The sequence below is a fragment of the Podarcis erhardii genome, assembly GCF_964252035.2.
Source record: "Podarcis erhardii genome assembly, chromosome: 2".
Classification (NCBI taxonomy): Eukaryota; Metazoa; Chordata; class Lepidosauria; order Squamata; family Lacertidae; genus Podarcis; species Podarcis erhardii.
The window spans coordinates 33,744,365-33,768,595 of NC_138498.1; the positions used below are offsets into that span (position 1 = coordinate 33,744,365).

The 24,231-nt window shown below is 45.4% G+C and overlaps 1 protein-coding gene and 1 long non-coding RNA gene across 19 annotated transcripts in view; both read right to left on the minus strand.

Moving 5' to 3' along the window:
* Positions 1–10,541, minus strand: part of CACNA1G (calcium voltage-gated channel subunit alpha1 G) — a 333,398-nt gene extending 322,857 nt beyond the window's left edge. For 5 of the 13 annotated variants that reach the window (XM_081850631.1, XM_081850629.1, XM_081850630.1 and 2 more), the window contains exon 1: positions 9,303–10,539. In XM_081850631.1, coding sequence (XP_081706757.1) covers positions 9,303–9,556 — 254 coding nt within the window. In that variant the 5' untranslated portion in view covers positions 9,557–10,539. Of the gene's footprint in view, positions 1–9,302 lie in introns of all 13 variants that reach the window. The other 8 variants (XM_081850628.1, XM_081850622.1, XM_081850626.1 and 5 more) reach the window with 3 other exon arrangements.
* A 4,404-nt stretch (positions 10,542–14,945) lies between these two features.
* Positions 14,946–24,231, minus strand: part of LOC309335711 — a 102,501-nt gene continuing 93,215 nt past the window's right edge. For 2 of the 6 annotated variants that reach the window (XR_014153642.1, XR_014153643.1), the window contains 3 exons: positions 20,042–20,192; positions 18,347–18,416; positions 14,946–15,064 (listed from right to left, as the gene is read on the minus strand). This is a non-coding gene — a long non-coding RNA (uncharacterized lncRNA). Of the gene's footprint in view, positions 15,065–18,120; positions 18,424–20,041; positions 20,193–22,470; positions 23,207–24,231 lie in introns of those variants that run through there. The other 4 variants (XR_014153646.1, XR_014153647.1, XR_014153644.1 and 1 more) reach the window with 3 other exon arrangements.

The following is a 24,231-nucleotide window of genomic DNA, read 5'->3' on the forward strand; positions in this document are numbered from 1 at the left end:
ATTACTGGAGATTACAATTACCCGTAAGAACCACAAGTGCCTCTCAAATAGTTTCCCCTTGTTACAAGATGATTCACCACCTGACTGGCATTGTGGTTTGTGTGCAGGTAGGTGTTGGGAAGGAGAGGCAAAGCAAATGCAAGGTAAGCTTCAAAAAGCAGTATCACACAACCAGCTCTCAGCATCATGTTTGGGGTACAATAGTCCTACTTTTACCTTAACTAAATGGTCCAACCCAAATGAATTAGAATTGTGGCCCTCAATTGAAATGCAACCACAGAACTGGGACTTCACTTTCAAACTAGATTTTCCTGACCTGCACCTCACTGATAGTGACACTTGGGACAGGGGAAGGATTCAATTCCATTTGCACTTCACCTAATTTGCACATTCAGAAATAATATGTGAACCAAAGCACAGCCTTCTTTCGAAACCTTGCATTTCTCCAAACTTTGCAGTGCCTTCCTCCAGCCAAGCAATGCGTAGGAAAATACAAATACTAGGCAACATGTGCATATAATTGTGAAATAACATATAAAAATGTGTTGGATTGGGAGGGGGGTGCTTCACAAAAATGTGCATATGCGGATAAATTTGCAGTAAAACGTTGATGCATTTCCATGAGGACTCTTTAAAAAAGCCAAAATCCCACGCACAAACTGATGTGGAAATGTGGTGAATGGAATTTAAGATTGGAAAAATAAGAAAACTGAGAGAAACAAAGACAGACAGATCCACCCACCCCTATAGGATCCTACGAGCCAAGATTGGGTATGTAAATCTTCATATATCGTCCTTTATCTCTAGTAAAATGTGAAATCGTAGGCAAAGATTCCCATCCCCATTTTCTAGGTCACACAGCACAGAAATTCAAATGAGGAGATGTTTTGACTTCCAAGAGATTCCACCAGGAAGGGCTGCCATAAGGTTATTCTTCTTGTCCCTTATGGTTATTTTATTCTAGGCAGCCAAATATTAAGTATGTTGCATCAAAACCAATCTATTATCTTCTTCCCTTCCCTTCCCCTGGTACCCTCATCACTCACAGTATCAAGGGCAACCCAAATAGCAAACAGCTTTGTAGAGACCTTTTGGAAGAGTGTTCTCATCACCAATGTGGGCAATCTTAGGTTGCTCTAGCCAAGAAGAAGTTTGGTTTATTTCAAAGCCTCTCCTTACCTTGGGGACACAGGGAGGAAGCCAAGGGCACTGGACCAGGACTGGCAGAACACTCAGGCACCCCAAGCAAATGGCAAAGTTTATCATTTATATTGCCATATGACAAAGCCCACACTGGTAAGTAGACCCTGCCAAGTTAGGAAACTGCATGTTTCTGCAATCTGTCCTTGTCTGACAAATACAGCAAGTAAATTAATTGAATTAATAAAGGGCAACAGGAGTGGGAGGGAAGGAGGGGAAAGGTAAATAGGAAGGAAACAGATGCCATTACGCAAGATCCCAAGGACCCAACATTCTGAACTTTGCAAAATAGTTATCTTCCCATCAGGGCTTAAATTATATCCCAGGCTGTGAATAACAGCATAAGCAGACCGTGTGTCAACCATGTTCACAGAACCACTAAAGCAGTCCGCAGTCTGCGATTGAGATGATAATGATGATGCTGATGCCAATAATAATAATAATAATAATAATAATAATAATAATAATAATTTTTATTTGTATGCCTCCCATCTAACTGGGTTGCCCCAGCCACTCTGGGTGGTTTCAAACAGCAAAACATCAAACAGCAAAACATCAAACATTAAAAACTTCCCTATACATGTGGCCTTCCAGAGTCCTTTGCAGGGGTGTCTATGTTTTAAGAACTGGGTCCAGCAGGATTTGTGACCCTGCATACTACCTCTTTGATCACATGGTACAGGTTCTTAGGGGAAGCAAGATGTCTTGAGCCAAGCTGTAAAAGGTAAAGGTAAAGGTAAAGGACGCCTGACAGTTAAGTCCAGTCACGGACGACTCTGGGGTTGTGGCTCTCATCTCACTTTACTGGCCGAGGAAGCCGACATTTGTCCACAGACAGTTTTTCCGGGTCATGTGGCCAAGATGACAAAGCCGCTTCTGACGAAACCAGAGCAGCACACAGAAACGCCATTTACCCTCCCACCGGGGTGGTACCTATTTATCTACTTGCACTTTGACGTGCTTTCAAACTGCTAGGTTGGCAGCAGCTGGGACCGAGCAACGGGAGCTCACCCAGTCGTGGGGATTCGAACCGCTGACCTTCCAATCAGCAAGCCCTAGGCTCGGTGGTTTAGACCACAGCGCCACCCCTTAGAATCATAGGCTCTCTTAGGATCATAGGATCACAGAATTGGAAAGAACCCTGAGGATCATCAAGGTTGACAAGAGGAACAAGGCACAAATATACCTTTGTGGGAGAGCAGTGGAGCTTAATTTTGTTTACAAATTACAAAAAGATGACTTCCAAAGGTTTATATGCCCACCCTGTGGAATGCTCTCCCATCAAGGAGATAAGTAACTATACAGCCTTTAGAAGACATCTGAAGGCAGCTCTGCAGAGTTTTTAATGTCTGATGTTTTATTATGTTTGTGTGTATGCTGGAAGCTGCCCAAAGTGGCTGGGGAGAGCTAGTCAGGTGGGAGGGGTACCACTATTACTACTACTAATAGTTCAACCCCCTGCAAAGCAGGGATATGCAGCTGCCCCTTATGGAGATCAAACCTGCAATTTTGGTGCTATAAGCACCATGCTCAACCAACTGAACGGAAAGTTTTAGTTTCCAACCTTAAATTCAATTCTCCCACGTATCCATATCAGTTTGTGGTTTGTTTGTTTTTAAGCCTGCAGGACATTTTGTATGTGTTTGCATGTGCATTTTACCTAAAATTGTATTAATTTTATTTACGACTTTATAATCTGCACTTCCATTAAAATATAGCAGGGCAGAGTACAACATATAAGGATGAAACAGCAACAAAAAAAAATCCATGCAAACATAATTAAAAGCATTAATGTATCTATAAATACTGACTGGTTAAAAGAGGGGAAATCATTGTGTAATGGGCCGCCCAATTCTAAAAAGTTTTCAAAAGATGACTGGAGGGAGGGGTTTATGCTGATGCTCTATTGGTAGGGAGTTCCACAGGGCAGATCCTGCCACGCTAAAGTGGGGTCCCATAGTGGGGACCAACCAAATTTCAGAGTGTGGGGAACCACCAGACATGCTCCATCAGAGGACCTCGTGGATAAAGAAGATGCACAAACAATCAGGCAGTCCCTAATGTACTTTGGTCCCAAGTTGCTTAGCGCTTTGTGGATTAACACACGTACCTTGAACCTGAACTGGTAGCAAATTGGCAACTTTCCCAGCAGTGAAACTTTCCCAGCAGTGGAGTAACATGTACAGTACCCAATCATCTGCTCCTGTGAGCTGACTGGCTGCTGCCTTCTACACTGGCTGAAGCTTTTGAACCAGATACCAGGGCAGCCCCACATAAAACACTTTACAATCAAACCTTGAAGTTGCCAATGCACTGTGGTTGGGTTGTCACACCCCAGGAGCTGCCACAGCTGGTATACTATCCTGGACCTGATTTTAAAAAACAACACTTTGCTACAGAGGTCACATGGGCCTCTAGTAACATAAATGGATAAAGGAGTACCCTGGACTGCACTCCTGCTCCTTCAGACCTCTCTCCAGGATACAAGAACTACCCACCCATAAAGCCTCCATCTTTCAAGGATTCAAGTTCAGTGTATTGACCATCACCTAGTCCAGCACTGTACCCAAGCACTGGTCCAGATCTTGCACAGCCACTCTTGACTCAGCTGTAATGGAGAAACAGAGTTGGGTCTCATCAGCATACTGAGGACACCTTGCTCCAAGCCTCCTAATGACCATTCTCAATGGCTTCATTTAGATGTTGAAAAGTTTCTCTCCTTCTCCACCCCTGCCCATGACCTTCTAGTTTTCTAAGCGTTTTTTTTGTACTTTCCTTTTAGCAAAAGAGGAAACAGTCTGAGAAAATGCTTCCCCCACCTATTCTGCTTAGAGTGCTACCCCACTACCCCTTAAAGCTAGTTTTTGTGCAGCTGCTAATGAGAATCAATGGGAATATCAATCAGATGTCCTCTAAAACATGGTCCCTTCCCTTTCTTCTGAACAGCTTGGTAGCACTGGAAGACTTGGGACTGTTCTGATCCAAGCTGGATGAAATTATTTATTTGACATGAACCTAAAATATTGCTGTTGCACTAAGTCACTTTTTTTTTTTTTTAACAAGTACACTAATGAGGAGAGGGAGGAAAAACCATAAACAGGCACTTTTCCAACTCCCAGCAGCAATCATTAATTAAAAGGGAAAGGAGTCAAATACTTCCAAAAGGAAGGGGGCAATGCCAGCTGGTTTCATGAGGTTTATTTAAATCTTTCAGCAACTCCTGATCGATACTCCGAGGAGAAAAGAACAGTTCTCTTGCTCACTACAGGGCAAGAAAACCCACACATTAAAACTCATTTTTCTTCTCATCAGTGACGTGCCACAAACAACTTTTGCTTCGCTACAGATAAGGGGTCAGTGCACATCTCCTTCTAACCCAGCGTGGTCTTGCGGTTCCCTTCTTCGCTTTGCTCTCTTGTTCATTACTGAGAAACAAGCACCTAGTGGAATTTTTTTGGCTTTCCAGCCCATGATTAGTGCCTGCCTCTCTTTGAACCGGTGCCCGCAGGTGCCCAGTGGGAGACTTTTTAAATAACATGCATTTCCCAAGGACAAAAATGTAACCTGTTTTGGTTTGTTGACTTGTTTCTAAATGTGCTTTCTGGTTACAAAAAGCATCTATCCTGAACTGAGCAAATAAGGTGCAGGAGGGGAGGAGAATCAACTGAAGGTGGTGCGGTGCACTAAGCATGTTTGAAAACAAATTTAGAGGGTGTAATCGTGAACATGTTCTGGCCTGACCCTAATCAATTAAGCATGCTATGGGACCACAGCTTTATTTGGGTGTATGTTCCATTGAAATCAGTCTGGTGAACTTTTAGTTCTTAGGGACTGGGCTGCCAAGTCTGAAAACTGGCATTACTATGGACCACATCCTTGTCTTCACTGCATCACTGTCTTAGCTGCAGTTTTCCCCATCTATTTCCTTGTTATCTGGAGGTTTCAAGTGGCTGTGCAGTAATCTGGTCCAACCCCCTGCAATTCAGGAAACTTTTTGCCCAATGTGGGGCTTGAACCCACAACCCTGAGATTCAAAGTATCATGCTTTACCAACTGAGCTATTTCATCATTCCTTGATTCATCCAGCTTCACAAGAACTCATGAAGAAGATTATTATTATACCCACTTAACAGACAGACTAAAGCACACTGACTGAGCCCCCAAGCACATGCAATTTAATCCACAGCTGTACTGGGACATGTACCATGATCTCCAAGATCCAAACCTTAAGATTCCAGACCTGCACAAGACCATGAGATTTGGGATTTAACCATTCCTGCTGCTGAAATTACCATGAGAAGAAATAAAGCATATGTGATACAGAAATGCCCGGCATATTTCTGAGATACTGTCTGAAGTCATGAAATAAATAAAAAAATAGGATTTGGGAGAAAGATCATTACTCATAAATATATCCCTAAAAAGAGAGCAGCCTGGTTATTTACTGTCAACTCTAACTGTTCAGCATAGGAGGGAGACGGAATTCAGAGGAACAAAATAAGGATTACAACATGCGAATAGAGAAGAAGAGCTGGGATTAATGAAAGAGGTAGGTAGCAGAGATAGGTCCTTCAACAAATGCATATTAAACTTTGAGAATTCAATGCTGCAGGTATTGTGGTAGTCTTAGCCAACTACAACAAAATATCCTCCTTTTTTTGGTGGGGGGAATGCAAGGCATCTCTTTCAATTTCTACTAATTATCAGTGGGGCAATTAGGTCTTCCAGTGTCCTTCAAAAGGTGGTTAAACCACCCCAGACTCATTCTGATGTCTGGCGCCTTGAATGTTAGAACTAAAGTCATCACAATAACTAGAAACACAACCCATCCCCATATTCATATGTGATGGATTCTGGGGACCAGCAAGAACTGGTGAATATCATTGTATTGTCACATTTGTTAACTTCCTGGACACCCAGTTATTGAGCTTAGAGAGACCACTGGGTTGGCCCAACATGGCCTTCCTTAGCTTCCCATCTTGTTTGTTTTGTCCCAAAGGATAGTGCCCCCCCCCCGCAAGTGGTTCTAAGGTACTTTCATTCAGATGCTGAGGTAACAACATATTTGAACTTCACACCTAATGTGAAGAAAACGTCTAGAGCAGACACATTCACAAAGTCTGAGAGCGATCAAAAGACATTCCTTCTAATCAAGAATTCCGTTTATGGGGGAAGTGCTCCCCCCCCCAAAAAATACAGTTAAGCACATACAATTCTGCAAAAGGGTTTTTACTTTGGCACTAGCAATTTCATTGAGTCTTCACTAAGCCCGGGTCTGTCCAAATTGACTAGGGCAGTGGGTGGGGAGAACACACCACCCAGTCTCTCAAGATTCATGAGGGCTTTATTCTCAATGTATGTACATATGACTAAGTCCAGTAGGGCTTGCTGACAGAAATGTTTCAGGGTAGCTGCTTCTCAAATGCTGCTCAGTCCCAGTGGCTCTGCATGCACGCACGCACGCACACACACACACACACGCACAGACGCACACACACCTGACCAGTTGCACCTGATCTGCCTACATGACAAACGCATCCCATATTCCAAAGTTGCTTAACTCTTATGGCTTCCACCAATGCACAACACAATATGGCTTAGATGCTGCTGCTGCTGTGCTTAAATATCAGTATACCTGCCTGCCTGCTGGTTGGCTTCCTGCCAATGAACCCTGAGAACTGTACTACGGTGGGATTAAGGATCTCTAATAAAATTATATAATCAGCTTTCCAGGTTCTTTTGGAGAAATCTTGATAATTAAAGCTGTTTCAAACTGATTTCAGTTCGTAGTTTGGATGAGACTCGTTTTCCTTTTGGGGCAAAATTCCTGGCATTCCCTGTAGGATTCCCGACCCTCCAGGTCATTCATCTGTATAGACTGGCCTTGTGTAATCCGTAAGTGGACAAACAGAAGTCAGTGAGGAAGGGGATAGAGGGGGTTAAATCCCACAGGCCATTCCCATGGAAGGATCCTCACTACTTTTATCCAATAACACAACGGACCAGGCACGGTATTGTCAAGCTTCCTGATTTCTGAATCAGATTCAGGACTTTGCTCCCACTGCTGGTTCAGTGTTGTATTTGAACCGGCAAGCAAGGTGCAGTGAGGCGGTTGCCACCATGGGCCACCATCCACTGAAAAGTCTCCCTTCTGGAATGAATGGGAACTAGGCAAGATTACCCTTCTTCATGTCAGTGCCACACACAGAACTGCCCCTTGGATTGTGCCTAAACCACTTAAGTTTACATCTCGGTCAGATTCTGGGGGTGGGGGTAGCAACCCATCATATGCAGCTTTCCCCTCCCTTCCCATTTGTGGTTTGTTCCCCCCAACCCGTTTTTGTGTACATCAGATCCAATGCTAAATTTCAGGCTGCATTCCCTGTTTAAAAGCCTGCCATAAATTATTTCGTGCGTGCTTTAAACTGTAACTAAATCATATAATAAATAGGATGGGTGTGAAAGGAGCTTCTGCTAGGGCAGCTTTGTGTATGTGTTTGCCAGAAAGACACTCTCTCTCTGTCATGCAAATGCTATAATTATATTTTAAAGGGGGGGCGAGAGAACCCCACATTCTCTTGTCACTGCAGTAGATGGAGCAGTCGCTGGCTTCCTTGAACTCCCTTTACAGTCTAATTCTCTCTCACACAGAGACTTTTTAAAAAGAAACATTCTTCATATCTCCCCGCTAAAATTGCCTAGTTCTTGAAGGCGAGGGAAATTATTAAAAGCTTTATTTATTTATATCTCCTCTGCATCCATCCACAATTCAAGAGAGAAGGTGGGAGGGTGCGAGTTGGGGAGTGTGTGGGGGGGGGAGCGTCTGGGAAATGCTAACTTTTGCTTAATAAATGTGAGGCCAGAAGCTCAGGACACATTGTTATGTCTGGGTCTGAGGTGAGGGTGGGAGGTAGATTGCGTGTATAAATAAATAGATGGATTACATTCATACATGCCCAGTGACTTCCCTAAGGTTTGTTTCTCGTGGGTGGGGGCACGTGTGTGTGTGTGGTCCTTTGAAATCATAGTTCTTTGGATCGGAAATGCACAGAAAGAACGGAAAGAGGGGCAGGTTCCTGAAGATTAAGTCCCCTACCCTTAAAACTTCTCTTACAACTGTACCCTCCAAGTTGATCATGCTATGGTAGCAACTGTCCGCCCAGCTTTCCTCCTGGGGAGAAGATAGACCTTTTTTAGATGTGTCTTTGTAGCAGAGCAATCCAGGATTATCCATGTTAAGTTTTATTCCGGCTCTCATCTCCTCAGCTAAAAGATGAGAAGGAAAGCTTGAGGGGGGGGGGGGAGGAGAGAGAGAGAGAGAGAGAGAGAAAGAGAGAGAGAGAGAGAAGAGGCAAGAGGGAATCAGAGCAAATCCGTCTCGGAGGGAGAGCGCGCGAGAGACCTGCTCTTGTTTCCTTCCCATAGTTCTTCTCTCCATTGAGAGTTACATATTGTTTCCATTTTCTAGTACTTTTCTGGAATTCCATGTTATGACTTCAGCCCCAGAGAAATCCCTGCCTAGTAGGGCAGGAAACATTGAGAAACCCCTTCAACAGATTCTGGAAAAACTTCCAAGTCATGAATTGGAGACAGACGTAGCAGAGAGACACAGAGACGGGGAGATCTCCACCAACACACACGCACATAAGAAAAACACCACACACCACCTCTTTCCTGCCCTGTAGAAAAAGCTTCAAAAGTTTTGAAATCATCATAATTTTTTCCCCTATTTTTTTTTTTAAAGGTAAGGCGCCTTGCATGCGACAGGCTGCCTCCTCTGGGTATAAACAGCTTTCTCCTTCCTCAGTTATTTGCGTTACATTTTGTCTACCCTCCCCCCCCCCAAAAAAAGCCTTTTGCAACAAATGGACTAGCTTGCAGGCTGGTGGTCCAGAGGTCTTTATGGCGGCGGCAGCAACCCCCCACTCCCCTCCCGGGAAGACGCAACTTCTTGGGCTGCTGGGACGAGCGAGGAGAGGAAACTTCGCTTACCTTCAAGCTGCGAAAGGGAGGGCAACTGCCCCGGCTTACCTTGGCCGCGCCGGCGGCGGCCACCTGCCCCTGCCACCTTGGGGGGTGGGGTGGGGGTGGAAAAAGGATATGGGTTGCACACGATCCTGAGGCACCAGCTCCTGGGTCGGCTGTGCTGGCTCAAATAGAAGAAGACGATCGGCGCGAGGGCCGGGTAAGGGAGCGCTTCGCCGTCCGAGTCCCCGCTGCCCGGGTCCTTCTCCTTGTCCCCGGGGACCGAGCGACCTCCATCTCCCGAGAGATCGTTAAGGCGGACGAAGGTCTTGGAGGCGCTGTCCTCCTCCGGGTCCTGCTCCTCGGCTGCTCGCGGTCCATCCTCGTCCATTCTCCGGCCACCAGACCCGGGTCCGACGAGCTGACCGAAGGAAAGAAGATGCGCCCCGGGAGAAGAGAGGCAGGGAGCGGGAGAGGAGAGGGCAGGAGCTCCTTAGGCGTTAGGATGATGAGCCGGCCATGGGGCTGAATCGCTGGCCATGGGGAGCTTCGCGGTGTGGGGTGGCAGCGGGGCTGGCTCGGGAAAGGAAGGGGCTTCAGAAGCGGCGAGGGAGCCTCCTCCCCTCCCGCTGGGGCGGCTGCGTAAACCCCGCTCTCTCCATCGGGATCCAGACCGCAGCCGGCACGGGAGCTTCTCGTCACTTTTGGCGCCTTCTTTCTCCCCCAAGATCCGGGGAAGGAGGGCTGGGGAAAGGAGGGAGTCCCCGGTTAGCGGCGAGGAGGGTGGGAGCCGGTACCCCGATGATCCACCCAGCTCCTCCGCGCTCCAACTCCGGGGCGCATTGCCGGGCGAGCGGGAAAGAGGAGAAGACGACGGAGATTGCTGCGGGGGGCGCCTCTTTCAGGTCCGGCTGAATGGGGGGGGGGGAGACTCCGCTCCTACCCCTCCAGCCTCAGCATCCTCGTCGTGCCGGGGACTGCGCGGGGTATCCTAAGGGTTTGGAAGGGATCCAGAGAGGATGGGGCCTCTCCTGTAGGTTGGGCTCCTCCCGCCCTGCGGGGGCTACTGGAGAGGCTGGGGTGACACGAGGTTTGGGGCGAGGTGGGGTGGGGTGGGGTGGGGGGAGAGCAGATGCAAGGCGCGCGGAGCCGGAGCCGCAGGAAGGACGGTGAGGAAGGATGCTCCTCCTCGCCGCTGCCGCTGCCGGACGGGAGAAGCGAGCGAAAAAGCTGGGCGCTCCGAGCACCTCACAGCTGGATCCCTCACTCCAACTTCAAGCCGGAGCTCCGCCCCGGAGCCGCGGCGCCAGCCAATCCCGAGCCCCCTTCAGACCCTCCTCATTGGCCGCGGGAGGCAGCCATAAGAAAAAAGATACAGCCTGGGCGAGAACCGCAGCTGGAAGCAGCCACAGTTCTCCGAGCGCCGCTAGGTACCCTCCCCTCCCGGCTGCCTCAAGCGCCTTCATGGGGCGTGGAGAGCCAATGGGGCGCGCGGGTGGGGCAGAGCCCCTCTCGGATTGGCCCCTGAGCTGCCCAGGCACGGAGCCCGCTTCCACCACCGCCAGATCTCTTCGAGGAGGGCTGGGGCTTCCCTTTGAATGGTGCAGATCGGGGTCATTTCCCTTGCCCCAGATTGTGGGGTGGCGGCGGCGGCGGCACAGGAGAGCCCCAGCTCGGCGCATAAACGAGGGCAGCCGAGCTTTCGAAGGCTTGCTGGAGGATTTGAGGGAGCGCAAAGAAAAGAGGGGAATGAGCGAGAGGCGATGGAAGAAATGCGGACGAAGAGAGCAGGAGCAACTCGGCAGGAGAGAAAGCGAGAAGGACGGCCAAGAGCAGCGGATCGGGAGAGAGCTGTGAGCGCTGCTGCAACAGCGCAGTCCCTCGTGCCTCCCTCCTGCTCCAGGGGGTGGCGGGGACTGGACATGGCCGGAGGAGGAGGAGCAGGAGGGCATCAGTCTGAACAAGGTGCCGCTGATCAAGGAGGCAAAGGGACGCATCCTGCGGGGAACTATGGAGGGGCACCAGGGTAGGATCCGCTCCAGGGCAAATCTGTGGGAGTTTCGCCCTCCCTTCTCAAGGCGCAAGGGATCAGGTCAATTTTCTAGACGGAAACTGCAGTGGCTCACTCCCCACCTGGAGACCAAACGCACAAATCTTGTTGTTTCTCTATGGTGAGAACGGTGTTCTCTGTACATGCCCAGAGGCATTGTACTGCTGTATTATAGCTGCACAGATAGCGGGAGACAAATAACCACAGCTGGTCTTGGAAGCGGTTCCTGCATTTGTGCCTGGAGACAACTTCGTGCATCTCTGTAGCAGAGGAGGAGGAGGAGGATGGTCTGGTGGTCAAGGTTTCTGGCGAACATGCTACAAGTCAAGTCCACGCTATGAGTTAGGCAGTATAGCAGGACATATGTAGCCCCCACCTTCCCATCCTCAAACACCTTGGCATGGTTTTGCCTCTAGCCTGCCAGGCCAGGAAACACAGAAACACCTGAAAGCAGACAGGAACATAGACCTGACTCTACTTCAGGTCCAAACAAGCCACAAAGTCCCATGCTGATAGCCTCTGCTAGTCCAAGAGGAACAGACTGGGGATTCACAGGATCAGCTGGAGGTGGTACAACCCAGAAGAGTGAATGTTGTGTGAAATCCCCAGACTAATTGGTACCTCAGTAATTCTCTCCCCCACCTGTCTCTCTCTCAGAGGCATTCCCGAGCGTGCCACACGTACACACTTCCAGTTCAAAACACATGCCAGTCACACACATTGCCAGAGCAGGGCAATGCCTTGAACCTTAGACTAGGACCAGGAAGATTAGAGTTCAAATCTCCACTTGGAGCTAACTGGGTGGCTTTGGGCCAATCACACACTCTCTGAGCCTAACCTGCTTCACAAGTTCATTGTGAGGATTAAAGGTGGAGAAGAACCATTTCATCTGTTTATATATCGCTAAAAGTAAAGGGACCCCTGACCATTAGGTCCAGTCGTGGCCGACTCTGGGGTTGCCGCGCTCATCTTGCTTTACTGGCTGAGGGAGCCAGCGTACAGCATGACTAAGCCACTTCTGGTAACCCAGAGCAGCGCACGGAAACGCCGTTTACCTTCCCACCGGAGTGGTACCTATTTATCTACTTGCACTTTGACGTGCTTTCGAACTGCTAGGTGGGCAGGAGCAGGGACCGAGCAACGGGAGCTCACCCTGTTGCGGGGATTCGAACCACTGACCTTCTGATCGGCAAGTCCTAGGCTCTGTGGTTTAACCCACAGCGCCACTCGCGTCCCACTAGTATTTATTAGTGGCGCACATAAAAATAAACCAAACGGATGGAATAAACCAAAAAATAAACCAAACGGACAGAAAACAGTAACAATTGATCATAAACCCGAGCTACCTCAGAATGCCTGCTGGAATAAGAAAGTCTTTGCTGTGTTTGCCTAGAGTTCAGTCTCTCTAATCTCAGCTGGGAGGTAGTTCCACAGGCTTGGGCCCACAACACTGAATGCCCAGCTTCTGGTCCTTATGACTGAGCCATGGGAAAGAGTGCCCTCACCCTCAAATCTCAGTGATTGGGCAAGGTAATAAGGGATCAGGTGGTTCCTAGGATGAAGTGTTGGGGGGTGTGTGTTACAAATGTAATAAATTGCCAAGATGCCTGTTCCGTCATTAGGAATACAGAGGTTATGGGTTGGAGAAAAGGGCAAGTGTATGGGGAGATGGAGCACTCTGGTGTGCATTGCTCAGAAATGCCTTCCACCCCCCTCCCCAAACACACCATAGCTTTCAGCGCTCTGAGCTCCCTCCTCTGGCTCAGCCTCCGAAGATGACAGGATAAGGGCAGGATAAGGAAATAGCTGAACTAAGCAAAGATGTGAGCCCAAGGAGGGAATGCCACTTGAGAGGAACAAACGAATAAAGATAGGCACATGGCTCAAGGAAAGAGACTCGATAAGGGAGGAAACAGCCTGGGGATATAAGAATCAAGCAGCAAGCAATAAGCAGGTCATCTGGCTGGTGGGTTTCTGATGTCTGGGTAGACAGGCGAGAGGCAGAGCAAAAGAAGTGTGGAATTAGCACTATCAGCAGAACAGAGAAGGGATTTAACAATAGGCGTTCAGGGAGAGCTGGTGAGGAAATGAAGTTTAAGGGATGCTGCTGGGGAGCCAAGAAGAGGAGATGTCAAGATCAAGAGCCTGCGGAGGAGCAGTCTTGAGAAGTTGCTACTATACAGGGAACTGGCGCAAGACATTAACCAGGGCGTATGTTTCTCAGGCTGTACAGAGTAAAATTGTCAACAAAAGACAAGGCTTCTTGATATATCACTTTAATTCAGCCCTGACCGCATCCAGACCATCCTAAAGTGGCCTGCAGGCTCTGGCCTTGTGTAACGTCAATACTGTAACTGAGAACATCAGATGTGCTATGTGTCACATGGAGACAAGGGGTTATTCCAGATCTTGATGTATACACACGTCAAGAAAGTGTCAGACCAAAGTGTGGACGATTTTAGTTGTGCAAATGTACCCTGGGACATCCCTGGGTCAGATTTCTGTGATTCCCCAAAGCGTTAACCCCTCTCTAAATAGCTGCAGGATTGGCTTTGGGTAGTCCCGTCAGAGAATATGAATTAGTTTGCCGAGGTCTTCTATCATGTAGTCAGTGCATTTTTGAAGTACTTACAAGACATCATAAACTGGGCCACAGAAATTCAAAGGACGTTTGCCAACATGAGCTAATTTGATGAGAAGGAGTGTACTCCACCAAGTCAAGTACGGAAGATGTATCAACCTGCATCCTAGATTTACACTGTGGGTGACAAAGATGTGGCTCGTGGGTCTACTAGTTGGCCATGCCCAATCTAAACACCCCTTTATCCACTGAAGGCTCTCAACCACCCTCCGAAATAGTTTGTTGGGCAAGTGTGTTGGAAATAGCTCCATTGCAAGGATGGGGAGCCCATGGCTCACCTTCCAGTATGGACCCCACATCACCAGATGTTGCTTAACTCACATCATCCCTAGCCATTGGCTATGCTGGCTGGGGCTGATGGGAACCAGGGTCCAAGAACATCTGGAGGACCACTAGTTCTACATCGCTGATTTCAAGGCTTTCAGATAGTAACGTAAAGGTAAAGGGACCCCTGACCGTTAGGTCCAGTCGTGACCGACTCTGGGGTTGCAGCGCTCATCTCGCTTTATTGGCCGAGGGAGCCGGCATTTGTCCACAGACAGCTTCCGGGTCATGTGGCCAGCATGACTAAGCAGCTTCTGGCGAACCAGAGCAGCGCACAGAAACGCCGTTTACCTTCCCGCTGGAGCGGTACCTATTTATCTACTTGCACTTTGACGTGCTTTCGAACTGCTAGGTGGGCAGGAGCAGGGACCGAGCAACAGGAGCTCACCTCATTGTGGGGATTTGAACCGCCGACCTTCTGATCGGCAAGCCCTAGGCTCTGTGGTTTAACCCACAGCGCCACCCGCATCCCAGATAGTACATGGATATAAATAGTATAAACTTTCTGTGCTGTTGCCTCTCCCTTGTTTCTAATGTGTTTATGCCACAGGGTGTGTGTGTGAGTGCTGCATCTTTACCTCTTGAATGCATCACTGGCCCTTCTTGACGAAGCTGAAGCTTAGGAGCAGACTGTGTGTTCCGCCTCATGATTCAACTTTCACTTTGGCCACTTCCATTTTTGTCAGAAATTCGGAATCCATCTTCGTTTGCCATGGAGCCGGGCCAATGAATGTAACATTCTGTTTCCAACTTGTCCACAGCAGCGCAGGCTTTGGATCCAAGATCCCCTTGGCTTCCAGAACAGGGACACCGTGGAAGGAAATGTGAGGATGGACAGAAGGTTCTTCTTGCGGCTCTGCTTTGCCTCTCTTCAGCTGGGATTTCTGGAAGTAAGAAAGCTCTCTTGGTGGTTTCAGTCCAAATGTCAAATGAAGGGTGGGGGAGGGAGATCAGAAAGGCTTTGACAGCTGTAAATATATTAAAAGTCAATTAAGTATGCCACTCACTGCAGTTTAGTAGGCCCGGAACTCCAAAGTTTGAAAATTCAAGCGTCAAGTTAGCTAGCTAACTGGAATTATTGAGTCTTCTCATGGAACTACCAGATTATCGAAAACAGTGTGAGTGTGTTTAAAAAGCCCAAGTGCAGTTTTGTTAGCTTTTAATTCTAATTCTTGGGAACTGGGCAGGAGTGGATTTGTAATTCAGGCTAAAGGGGAGAGGTTGACAAATTCAATTTTAATTTCAATCCTACCCTAAAAGCCAGAAATTCAGGCTGGTTAGATGAAAACATGGCCAAGATTTGGATGCCTCCATTTCCATAAATACCGCATTTTCCGCTCTATAAGACACACCAGACCATAAGATGCACCTAATTTTTGGAGGAGGAAAACAAGAAAAAAAAAAATTCTGAATCCCAGAAGCCAGAACAGCAAGAGGTATCGCTGTTCTGGCTTCTGGGATAACCATACGAAGCCTCTTCAGGGCAGTGGGATGAAGGCTCCCACTGCCCTGAAGAGGCTTTGTGCGACTAAGCCAGAAGCTAGAATAGCGAGAGGGAGCGCTGCACAGTGATCCCTCTCGCTGTTCTGGCTTCTGGGATAGCTGCGCAGCCTGCATTCGCTCCATAAGACGCACACACATTTCCCCTTACTTTTTAGGAGGGAAAAGTGCGTCCTGTAGAGTGAAAAATATGGTGAATGTATATTGGTTTGAGTGTTTCATGCCTGTGTTTTCATCACTTGGTGACTCTAGGGTCTAAGTGGTGGCTTTCATGAGTGAATGAGCCATCCTAGATCAAACACCACAGACAGAAGTGTCACATTATCAGAAACTTCAGGGCATGAATTGGAACTGGTGGGAAGATGCCTACCTTGGTGAGCTACTGTGAACCATGTATTCACAGAGCTCTATTAACATCACTGTTTTTATTCTGTTTTAATTTACTGTATTATTATTTATATTTAACTTTATATAAGCACATCCACACAGCTGTTTTTGTTTTGCTTTCATTTAAGTTGCTTTTATTTATTTGTCAAGATTCTGGTTTTTATTTGTTTCATTTTTAAATTGCTTTGCTTGTTTAGTTTTTAAACAGAGAACGCTCCCAACTCCGTGGTTTGTATATAGTGGAGAATTCAAGCATTTTTCTTCACTTCAAAATCTCACCATGACTGTGACAACCCCGGTCTAGATTTTTAAAGTCTATAAGGACAGTTTAAATTTTTTTAAAGCATCCTTTTGTTTGGATTCAGCAATGCTCTGATGCAGACTGAATGGTTAAATGGGTTTTTGGGTTTTTTTGCAAGTCTTTTGTGGTATTTATAGGATATCAGATTATGAGGGTTTTTCTCGTGTGTTTATTTTTGTCGTATGCTGCTTGACAAAATTTACGGAGTGACTTGCCAACTTTCCCTTATTTAAATTGTTCGTCACATGACACAACTAGGGCTACTTTCTTAAGAATGCTACACCAGTGCAATCCTATCAGTGCTTTTTCAATGGGGCTTATTCCCAGGAAGTTGCACACAGGGTTGCAACCTTAAAGTGTTTGCATTCTGTCAGGCAGGAGCATCCGGTGGGGCGGGGTGGCAGCACTCACCTAGCCTCCCAGAAAGGGCATAGCTGTGGCGTATATGGAAGGGGAGGGTGGTTGGCACATTGCGAAGACACCAACAGATCCAATCTCATGCTCCCTCTACAACTCTTGCACTGCAGTGTCCTCTCTACCACCTCTCTCTCCCCGCAACCCATAGCGACACACATGCTAGGAAGCCAGCTAAGTGCCAGCGTCCCTCCGTGGTGAATGTTCCTGCTTCCAGGTCTATTCTTCACAAGCAAAGGGACAGCCCTGTAAATAGGGTGGCCATTTGTTCATCATGGAAAAGGAGGAAATACATTACCAAAACAGATATTTGCATTAAAAGGTGCTCATTAAGTATATAGAGCGTGCACAGGCAAACTAAGGCCCGGGGGCCGGATCTGGCCCAATCACCTTCTAAATTTGGCCTGTGGACGGTCCAAGAATCTTGGCAAGTTGGAGAGATCCACAGCAAGGGTTTAAAAGAAGAACAGCCTCGTTGGGCTATGTCAGGGGAAAATGGCAAAAAAGTGCAATGCATTCCAGGAGCATTTGTTGTGATTTCATTTTCCATCTCATACTAACTCTAGCAGTGCTATCTACACAGGTTAAACAGCCACAGCCACATCCGTTATTTTCGAAGGAAAGGGATTTGCAATTTTGGCACAAATAATTATACAGGGCTCATTTAATTGCTTCATAAAAATAGTCACTTGGTGTGAAGAACCCAGTGAGCTGGTCTGAGAAATAAATTTTCCTGAACAAGAATCACATGTGGTCTAAAATATAGATTGGTGGTTAGACCACCCCAGAATGGTGTCCCTGTATCCAGACAAAAGTAGGTACTTTTGTTGAATGCATTGGGGGGGGATCAATTTCAAAGGACAAGGTATATATGAAGGAGATGGAGAGATGAATAGCAAGGCTAGAAATGAATTCCAGAGATTCTATAGGGTTGCAATGCTGACTCTTCCTTCATACAAACACATACCTGTATTTCTTATGTATGCTGTTAATGCTCACAGAAATGTTCAACTCAATCTTCACTATTTCTGCAGGATTTTTTTTCTCCTTTTAATCCTGCCAGTTCTAGTTTAGGTGTCTTTATTAATAATGAAATTCTGTAGTAAGGTTTGGAAAAAAATCCATTTGCATAAGCTGAGTGCCATCTTAGATCAAGCATTTCTCATTGTGCACAAAGCAGATGGACGCAGCGGACAACTTTTGATCTGGCTTGCTTTGCAAAGTGATAATATAGACGGGAACCTTTGTGTGTCATTTTGTTTGCTTCAAATCCATTTAAATAAAACATTTTTTTAAAAAAAACAAACCCCACACAGATGAAGCTCTGAGCCTCTAAAGTGGGTTACCAGATTATGTGCTATCGCCATTTTAATTACATTTTGTTCCTTTTAATTCGTACATTTCTGTCAAATTGCATTTCTTTCTGGGAACAGGGGAATTTTCCAGCAGAATAATGTGGGCAAGGGATGATATAATTTGCCATCAAGCATTGTTGAGAGTGCTTGAAAGTCTAGTGCATGGTGCTCATCAATATAGACTGGTCCTGTTAGAAGTCTCATCTTACCAGCTTGGCTGTCACTCTCAGGTGTCACTTTTAGAGATGGCCCTTAAACCAGTTTTTGCGTTTCTCATGTCTGTAAACTGAATGGAAAACTTAGGTTAACTAGCATGTACATTCAATTTTAAACACACACCCACACCCACACCCACACCCATTTCTAGAGTTTATTAAACCACCTCTGTAGATTGATGCATTCCAGATGAGAAGAGTTGGTCTATATGCCCATGTGATAATTTGCAAGAAGTTGCACATGTGGTACAGTCTACATAGGGTTGTATTACTTCAAAATGCACATAGGTTTTAATGCCTGACCACATTAAAAACAGCAGTGCCCTCCCTACTTACACTGAAAGCTTTCTTCCATCATGCAAGCAGCTTTTGCTGCAAGGAAGCACTTGATCATGCATGTGTTTTTTTAAATAAAGAACAACACATGTAGATCATCTCTAAAACACTAGCATGGAAACACCCTAAAACAAACATAGTGAAATTACATTGCCCAATCAAACACCAAATACTCAGTTTGTACCAGTCTGAACACCATGAGAGGCATGCCCAGTGTTGGAGCACATCCCAGATTCAATTTTCAGCATCTCCATTCAAAATGTTCTCTGTCGTAAGTGATGTAAAATGAAGACTTTTGCCTGAGATCCCAGAATTCAATTGCTTAGAATTCAGAGAGCAGGGCAAGGTGGCCTCAACTAATACTCTGGGCACAGGTCTTGTGCAACCACAAAAGCTACTTCTCTACCAAAAGAAGGAGGAAGACAGGAGAAAGCGAATGTCTTACAGGATCAAGGAGAAGTGTTAACTTGGGATGACATGAGCATTTCACTCCACATCATTTCTTGCTTCTTTGAGCATAATAGTTGAGACCCTTATCCTAGATATGCGATATGTAAGAAGATTAGAGGATAGAAGCATCTCTTTTCATGACAGCTGCCTTCCCAGGAGAACACTGACACGGCAGCAATCGGGGTTGAACAAACACAGAACCTCACAATGGGGACATATTTTGGTGTGTGTGTATTGCTACATGCAGGACAAAGCAGAGAACTCATCTTCCCTAAAGCTTCTCCATGTTGCCGATGCAAATTAGATAAAAGATGCTAAGCTACCTTTCCTCCAGGGAGGAGAATCAAGCACTATCCTTGATTATGTTAGTGTGTGAAGAATAGCTGAAGACTGAAGATGGTCCATGATTTCAGACATAAACTGATGACCAGACAATGCCCATCCTAACCATCTATATGGGTCAGCAGTGATTTGAGGAACATATCTAAAGCAAATCAGGTACGCAATACCTGTGTGCCACAATAAGAGACAATGATCACCACAATAAGAGACAGTTGCCGTGTACTCAAGGTATTCACACCTTCTACAAGAGCCTCATCTAATCAGGAGTTTGTGAGTGGAACAAGAGGAAAATGCCAATGATGATTACTGTGATATGGAAAATCTTTTGTTATTTTATTTGCACTGTGGCCAAGGCTTGTGCTTCATTCCTGAGCTTATCTAAGTGTGAATTCCCTGCTGCTTTCCTCCACATTGCAATTAGCTGGGAATCTGTGCAGGCATCTTGCTGCACTAAAATGCTGCAAACAATTTTGAGGAGGTCAACGTTTTCCCAAGTGAATATACTGCACTTCAAAAGTGTTTATCTGAATCGAAAACATGTGAACAGGATATATATATCACCTCTTAGTTGAAACCACTCTCGACTCCTTTTTCTGCTTCAGCCCCTGCCTCATTTCAAGGTGGTGAAACTTGCCGCTTCTTAATTCTTTCTGACTGTAGTTGTGGGGATATGCACAAACCTGCATTTTCCTGAAATGAGCCCCAATGGATTCTATGATGGGAAGACAAAAGAAAGAAGGTTTTTAAAATGCTCATTCTTTAAATTTATTTTGCAACTATTCATTACAGTCACATTCAAAAGTACAAAAGAAACAAATAAAAGGAAAAACACAAAAGGACTGACTTACAAGAAATTCCACTTGCGAGGCAGCAAATATTATGCATGCACAGTATATACCCAACAGACTATAGCACATTTTGTCCCCTTCCAAACAGATTCCAGTGGACACCAAAAATGACAAAATCTTATTCCATAACTTTTAGTATTGGGCAAGAACCATGGTCTTTGATTGTGTGAATTGTCATACTGAATAAAGTCATGCCAAACAGCAAGACTCTGGACTGATCTGACATTTCAGTACCCAGAGATGGTGAGTTAATTCCTCCATGACCTCAATACCCAAAATTTTATGTGCCACTTCCCAAACTGAGTTTGGGGTAGTGGGGAGCACTTCTTTTTAAATCCCAAGACATAAGGTTTTGCAGTTGTCACCAGACTTCTTTTTTATTTTATTTTAAGGAAAGGTCCCTGGATGAAGGCAGAAACCAGAGTCACCTGCAGATTGTCCTATTGCCTTGTAGCTTGGAATGTTGGATACAGGATACATTTCTAATGCAGAAGCTCTTCAAGAACTAGATATAAATCAAACACGAACTAACTGCGAAAGTTCTAAGACCCACAAAAATAGGAAAATTTGTAATCTTCTACCCCTCAGACATATTCCAGATCCCTGTCTTGAATGTTCAGATTTGTTCTTTTAAAAAGAAGACGGAAATCTCAAGCTCATTCAAATATGGCGAAATCAGGAAAAACGTAAAGGCAGCCATTATCCAGTCTCTCAGTTGGAAGTACAGTACTTCCTTGGTTCCTGAACTCAATCTGTTCTGGAAGTCCATTCGACTTCCAAAACATTCACAAACGTTTCCAAAAAATGGCTTCCAAAAAATGTTTGCAAACCGGAACAGATTTGTGACGTTCAGGAGCCGATTTGTTCGGGAGCCAAGCCATTTGGGAACCAAGGTACCACTGTAAATCTCTCCATTTTTCTGTCAAATAAGTGCAAATGCACAGAGATGTTAATGTATTTCACAAATTAAATATCTTAAAATTAAACAAATTCGGCCTTGTATGTTAAGGTTTTGCTGTTTCGGTCCAATTTATGAAGCCCCCTTGGGAATTCAGAGACTCTACAGTTCTCCCTATCAGCAATGTTCGGGTATGGTTGCCAGCAACCTTAATTATAATTTAAGATTTGTAAGTGCCTTATCCTTATAGGTCTCGGTTCTCATTTATCCCCACCCTAAACTCAAAATCCAGCCTTACTCTTGAATCAGATTTGAATTCCCAGATGTTGTAATCACTATGTAGAGGAAAGAGACCACAGAGAGCCATCCTGATGTTAATATGACCATATAGTTTGTATGCTGTGGTGTCTGTGATCAGCACAGGCGGACCATGCAACATTCAGGGACATTTTCATTATCAGTCAGCAACCCGAAGTTGGGCGTCACTTCAGTGCTAATTTGACATGGGGCCCTATGTAAAAGAATGCAAATTCCTCATTAAAAAAAAAACAAAAAAACATTTAGGAGTGCGTCTAGCTGATTAAAAAATGAAACTTTTGAGCTATGCATGTATCTGGGGTTATTTTGCAGGTTTTTTTTTTTTTTTTTGGTTTTTTTTAATGATGCATGAAACTCTGGAGTTCTGCTGTGCTCCCTGCCAGATCTGAGTGAAAGGGGAATGAGAATCGAACCCTGACAACCACAGTAAAGGACGAAGCGGCCACAAGGATTAAATGCAAAGGAATTGGGGGATTTGAGATGTAAATGAGTGCATAATATTTTGATACCGCCGAAGAATCTAATGAGGTCACATTTGTCAGTCACACACACTATTCTGGCCCCCTAATTATATTGTAAGGATAGTGTGGAAATGGAAATAATACTGAGCAGAGGATGACCCAGATGGTACAAGGACAAGGAGGCCTGAAGATAGAGAAACTTCATGCTCCGTAATGAGGAAATTGAGATCACTGTTGCCACTGGAATATCAGAAGCGGGTAGCTCACCTCCCTCGCAGTCCTTTGGGTTCCCCTGCACATGAGCAACAGTGGAAGTGGGCCACATGGGCAAATCGGATGTGTGGTGTGACCTTTGTGGGAGCTGGCTGATGAAGATGACCCTGTGGGCCATAGATGGCTGGAAGGCCCCAGTTTCCGGGCAGTTGTACAAATCCTCCAGAAGAAGGGAGACATGTAAATGCCCGTGTAAATGCTTAGTAGCTCTCTTCTGCTCTCCTTGTGTTAGCTTTGCATTGAAGTATCTGGACAGGAATATGGAGAACAATAGGGCTGGTAACTATGAAGAGATCCCCAACAGGAACAGGGCAATATAGAACAGAAGCAGCCCTGTAATTGGCGGAAAAGTTAAAAACACAAGAAGAGCCCTGATGGAACAGACCAAAAACCCATCAGAGTCCAGCATTCCATTCTCACAAGGGCCATCCAGATACTTCTGGGAGACTCAGAAGCAGGATATGAATGCAAAAGCGCTATTCCACTCATGATCCCTACTATTCAGAGGCATCTTGCTTCTGGTCCTGGAGTTCACATATAGCCGTCAAGACAAGTAGTAGCTATTGATTGCCTTGTCCTTGGTGAATTTGTCTAATCCCATTTTAAAGCCATCCAAGTTGAGAGCCACCACCACATCATCACCAGAAATTCAGCTCTGCTAGACCTTGTTGGACATCTGAGAGCAAACATAGGCTAGGAGAAAACAATGTAATTTGAGGGAGTGCCTTCTGCAAGATTAGCTACGTGCATGTGAAGAAATAGATGTAGCTTTTGTGATTATTCTAGTACAAGTCATTGCATTGCAGTGGAATTGGTGAGGACGGGCAGAGAACCTGCCTCTGAAGTGGAAAACCAGCTGCTACTATGCCTCTGCTTCCCCAAGAACAGAAGCAGGAGATTGTTGAACTGGGAAGTGAACACTTTTACCCTGTAGCAAAGGAGACAAGTGATGGAAGACTTATCAATGAATTATCATAGTTTTGAGAGCCATGGTTAATCAACATATTATAATCTGTGAAGCAGTGAATCATAACAAAATAAGTAGGGCTGTGGCGCTTAGTCAATTAATTGGTTGGGTGAATCAATTAAAAGCCTTCTAATTGGTTAAAAAGGTGTTGCTGATTTACAGCTTGGGATGCTTGAGGATTTGTTCAGTCTGCATTTGATGAGGACCAAATCAGCTCATGAAACCCAGACTGCTGAGCTGAATGTAGCACAGCAATCAGCAAAGTAATGTAGTTCCCTAAATTTTGTGCCGTGCTTATCAGTTAAAAAATGCACAAATGTTGTGAAATATGTTTTCACAAATACGGTACTTAAAAATTGTAAATATATGCCCAAAATATGTGCGCATATATATATATATATATATATATATATATATATATATATATATATTGTATCATTGTAAATGTTCTGTGAACTATACAAAAGCCTTGCTTATTTGTAATGGCAAAAGTGAATCTCTGCAAACTACCCATTTTCAAACCACAGCTTGGAAGTAGATGCATTCTGGTGTTTGTTTTTGTTTTCCCGTTGACACATGACTGGAAAAGCTGCAGAGTGATTTTAATAAGGCAGGATAATATTTTCGATCAGTTCTAAGAAGCACAGACTAAATCCCGTGTAAGCAGCTGCTTCAGCTGCTAGCCTACAAATTATATTCAGATAAGATGCTTGCTCATTCCCGGGCTTAAAAACTGAAGTGGAGATTCAATTTCATCTACGGTGTCACTCTTGGAAGGTAGGACCAGGATTCATATATAACTCCTTATTCAAATTCAACTACATTATTAAGACGCTGCTTGGTGACAGGTAAGCAACTGGCTACATTCTTAACAGCATCTCCAACAGACCTGACAGCAAATTCCACAGGAAGAGTAATTGCTCTGGCTTTTACAAATTTAGGTTAGTCATTATGGTGTGCTTGAGAGTACTGAAAAGTGCTACACT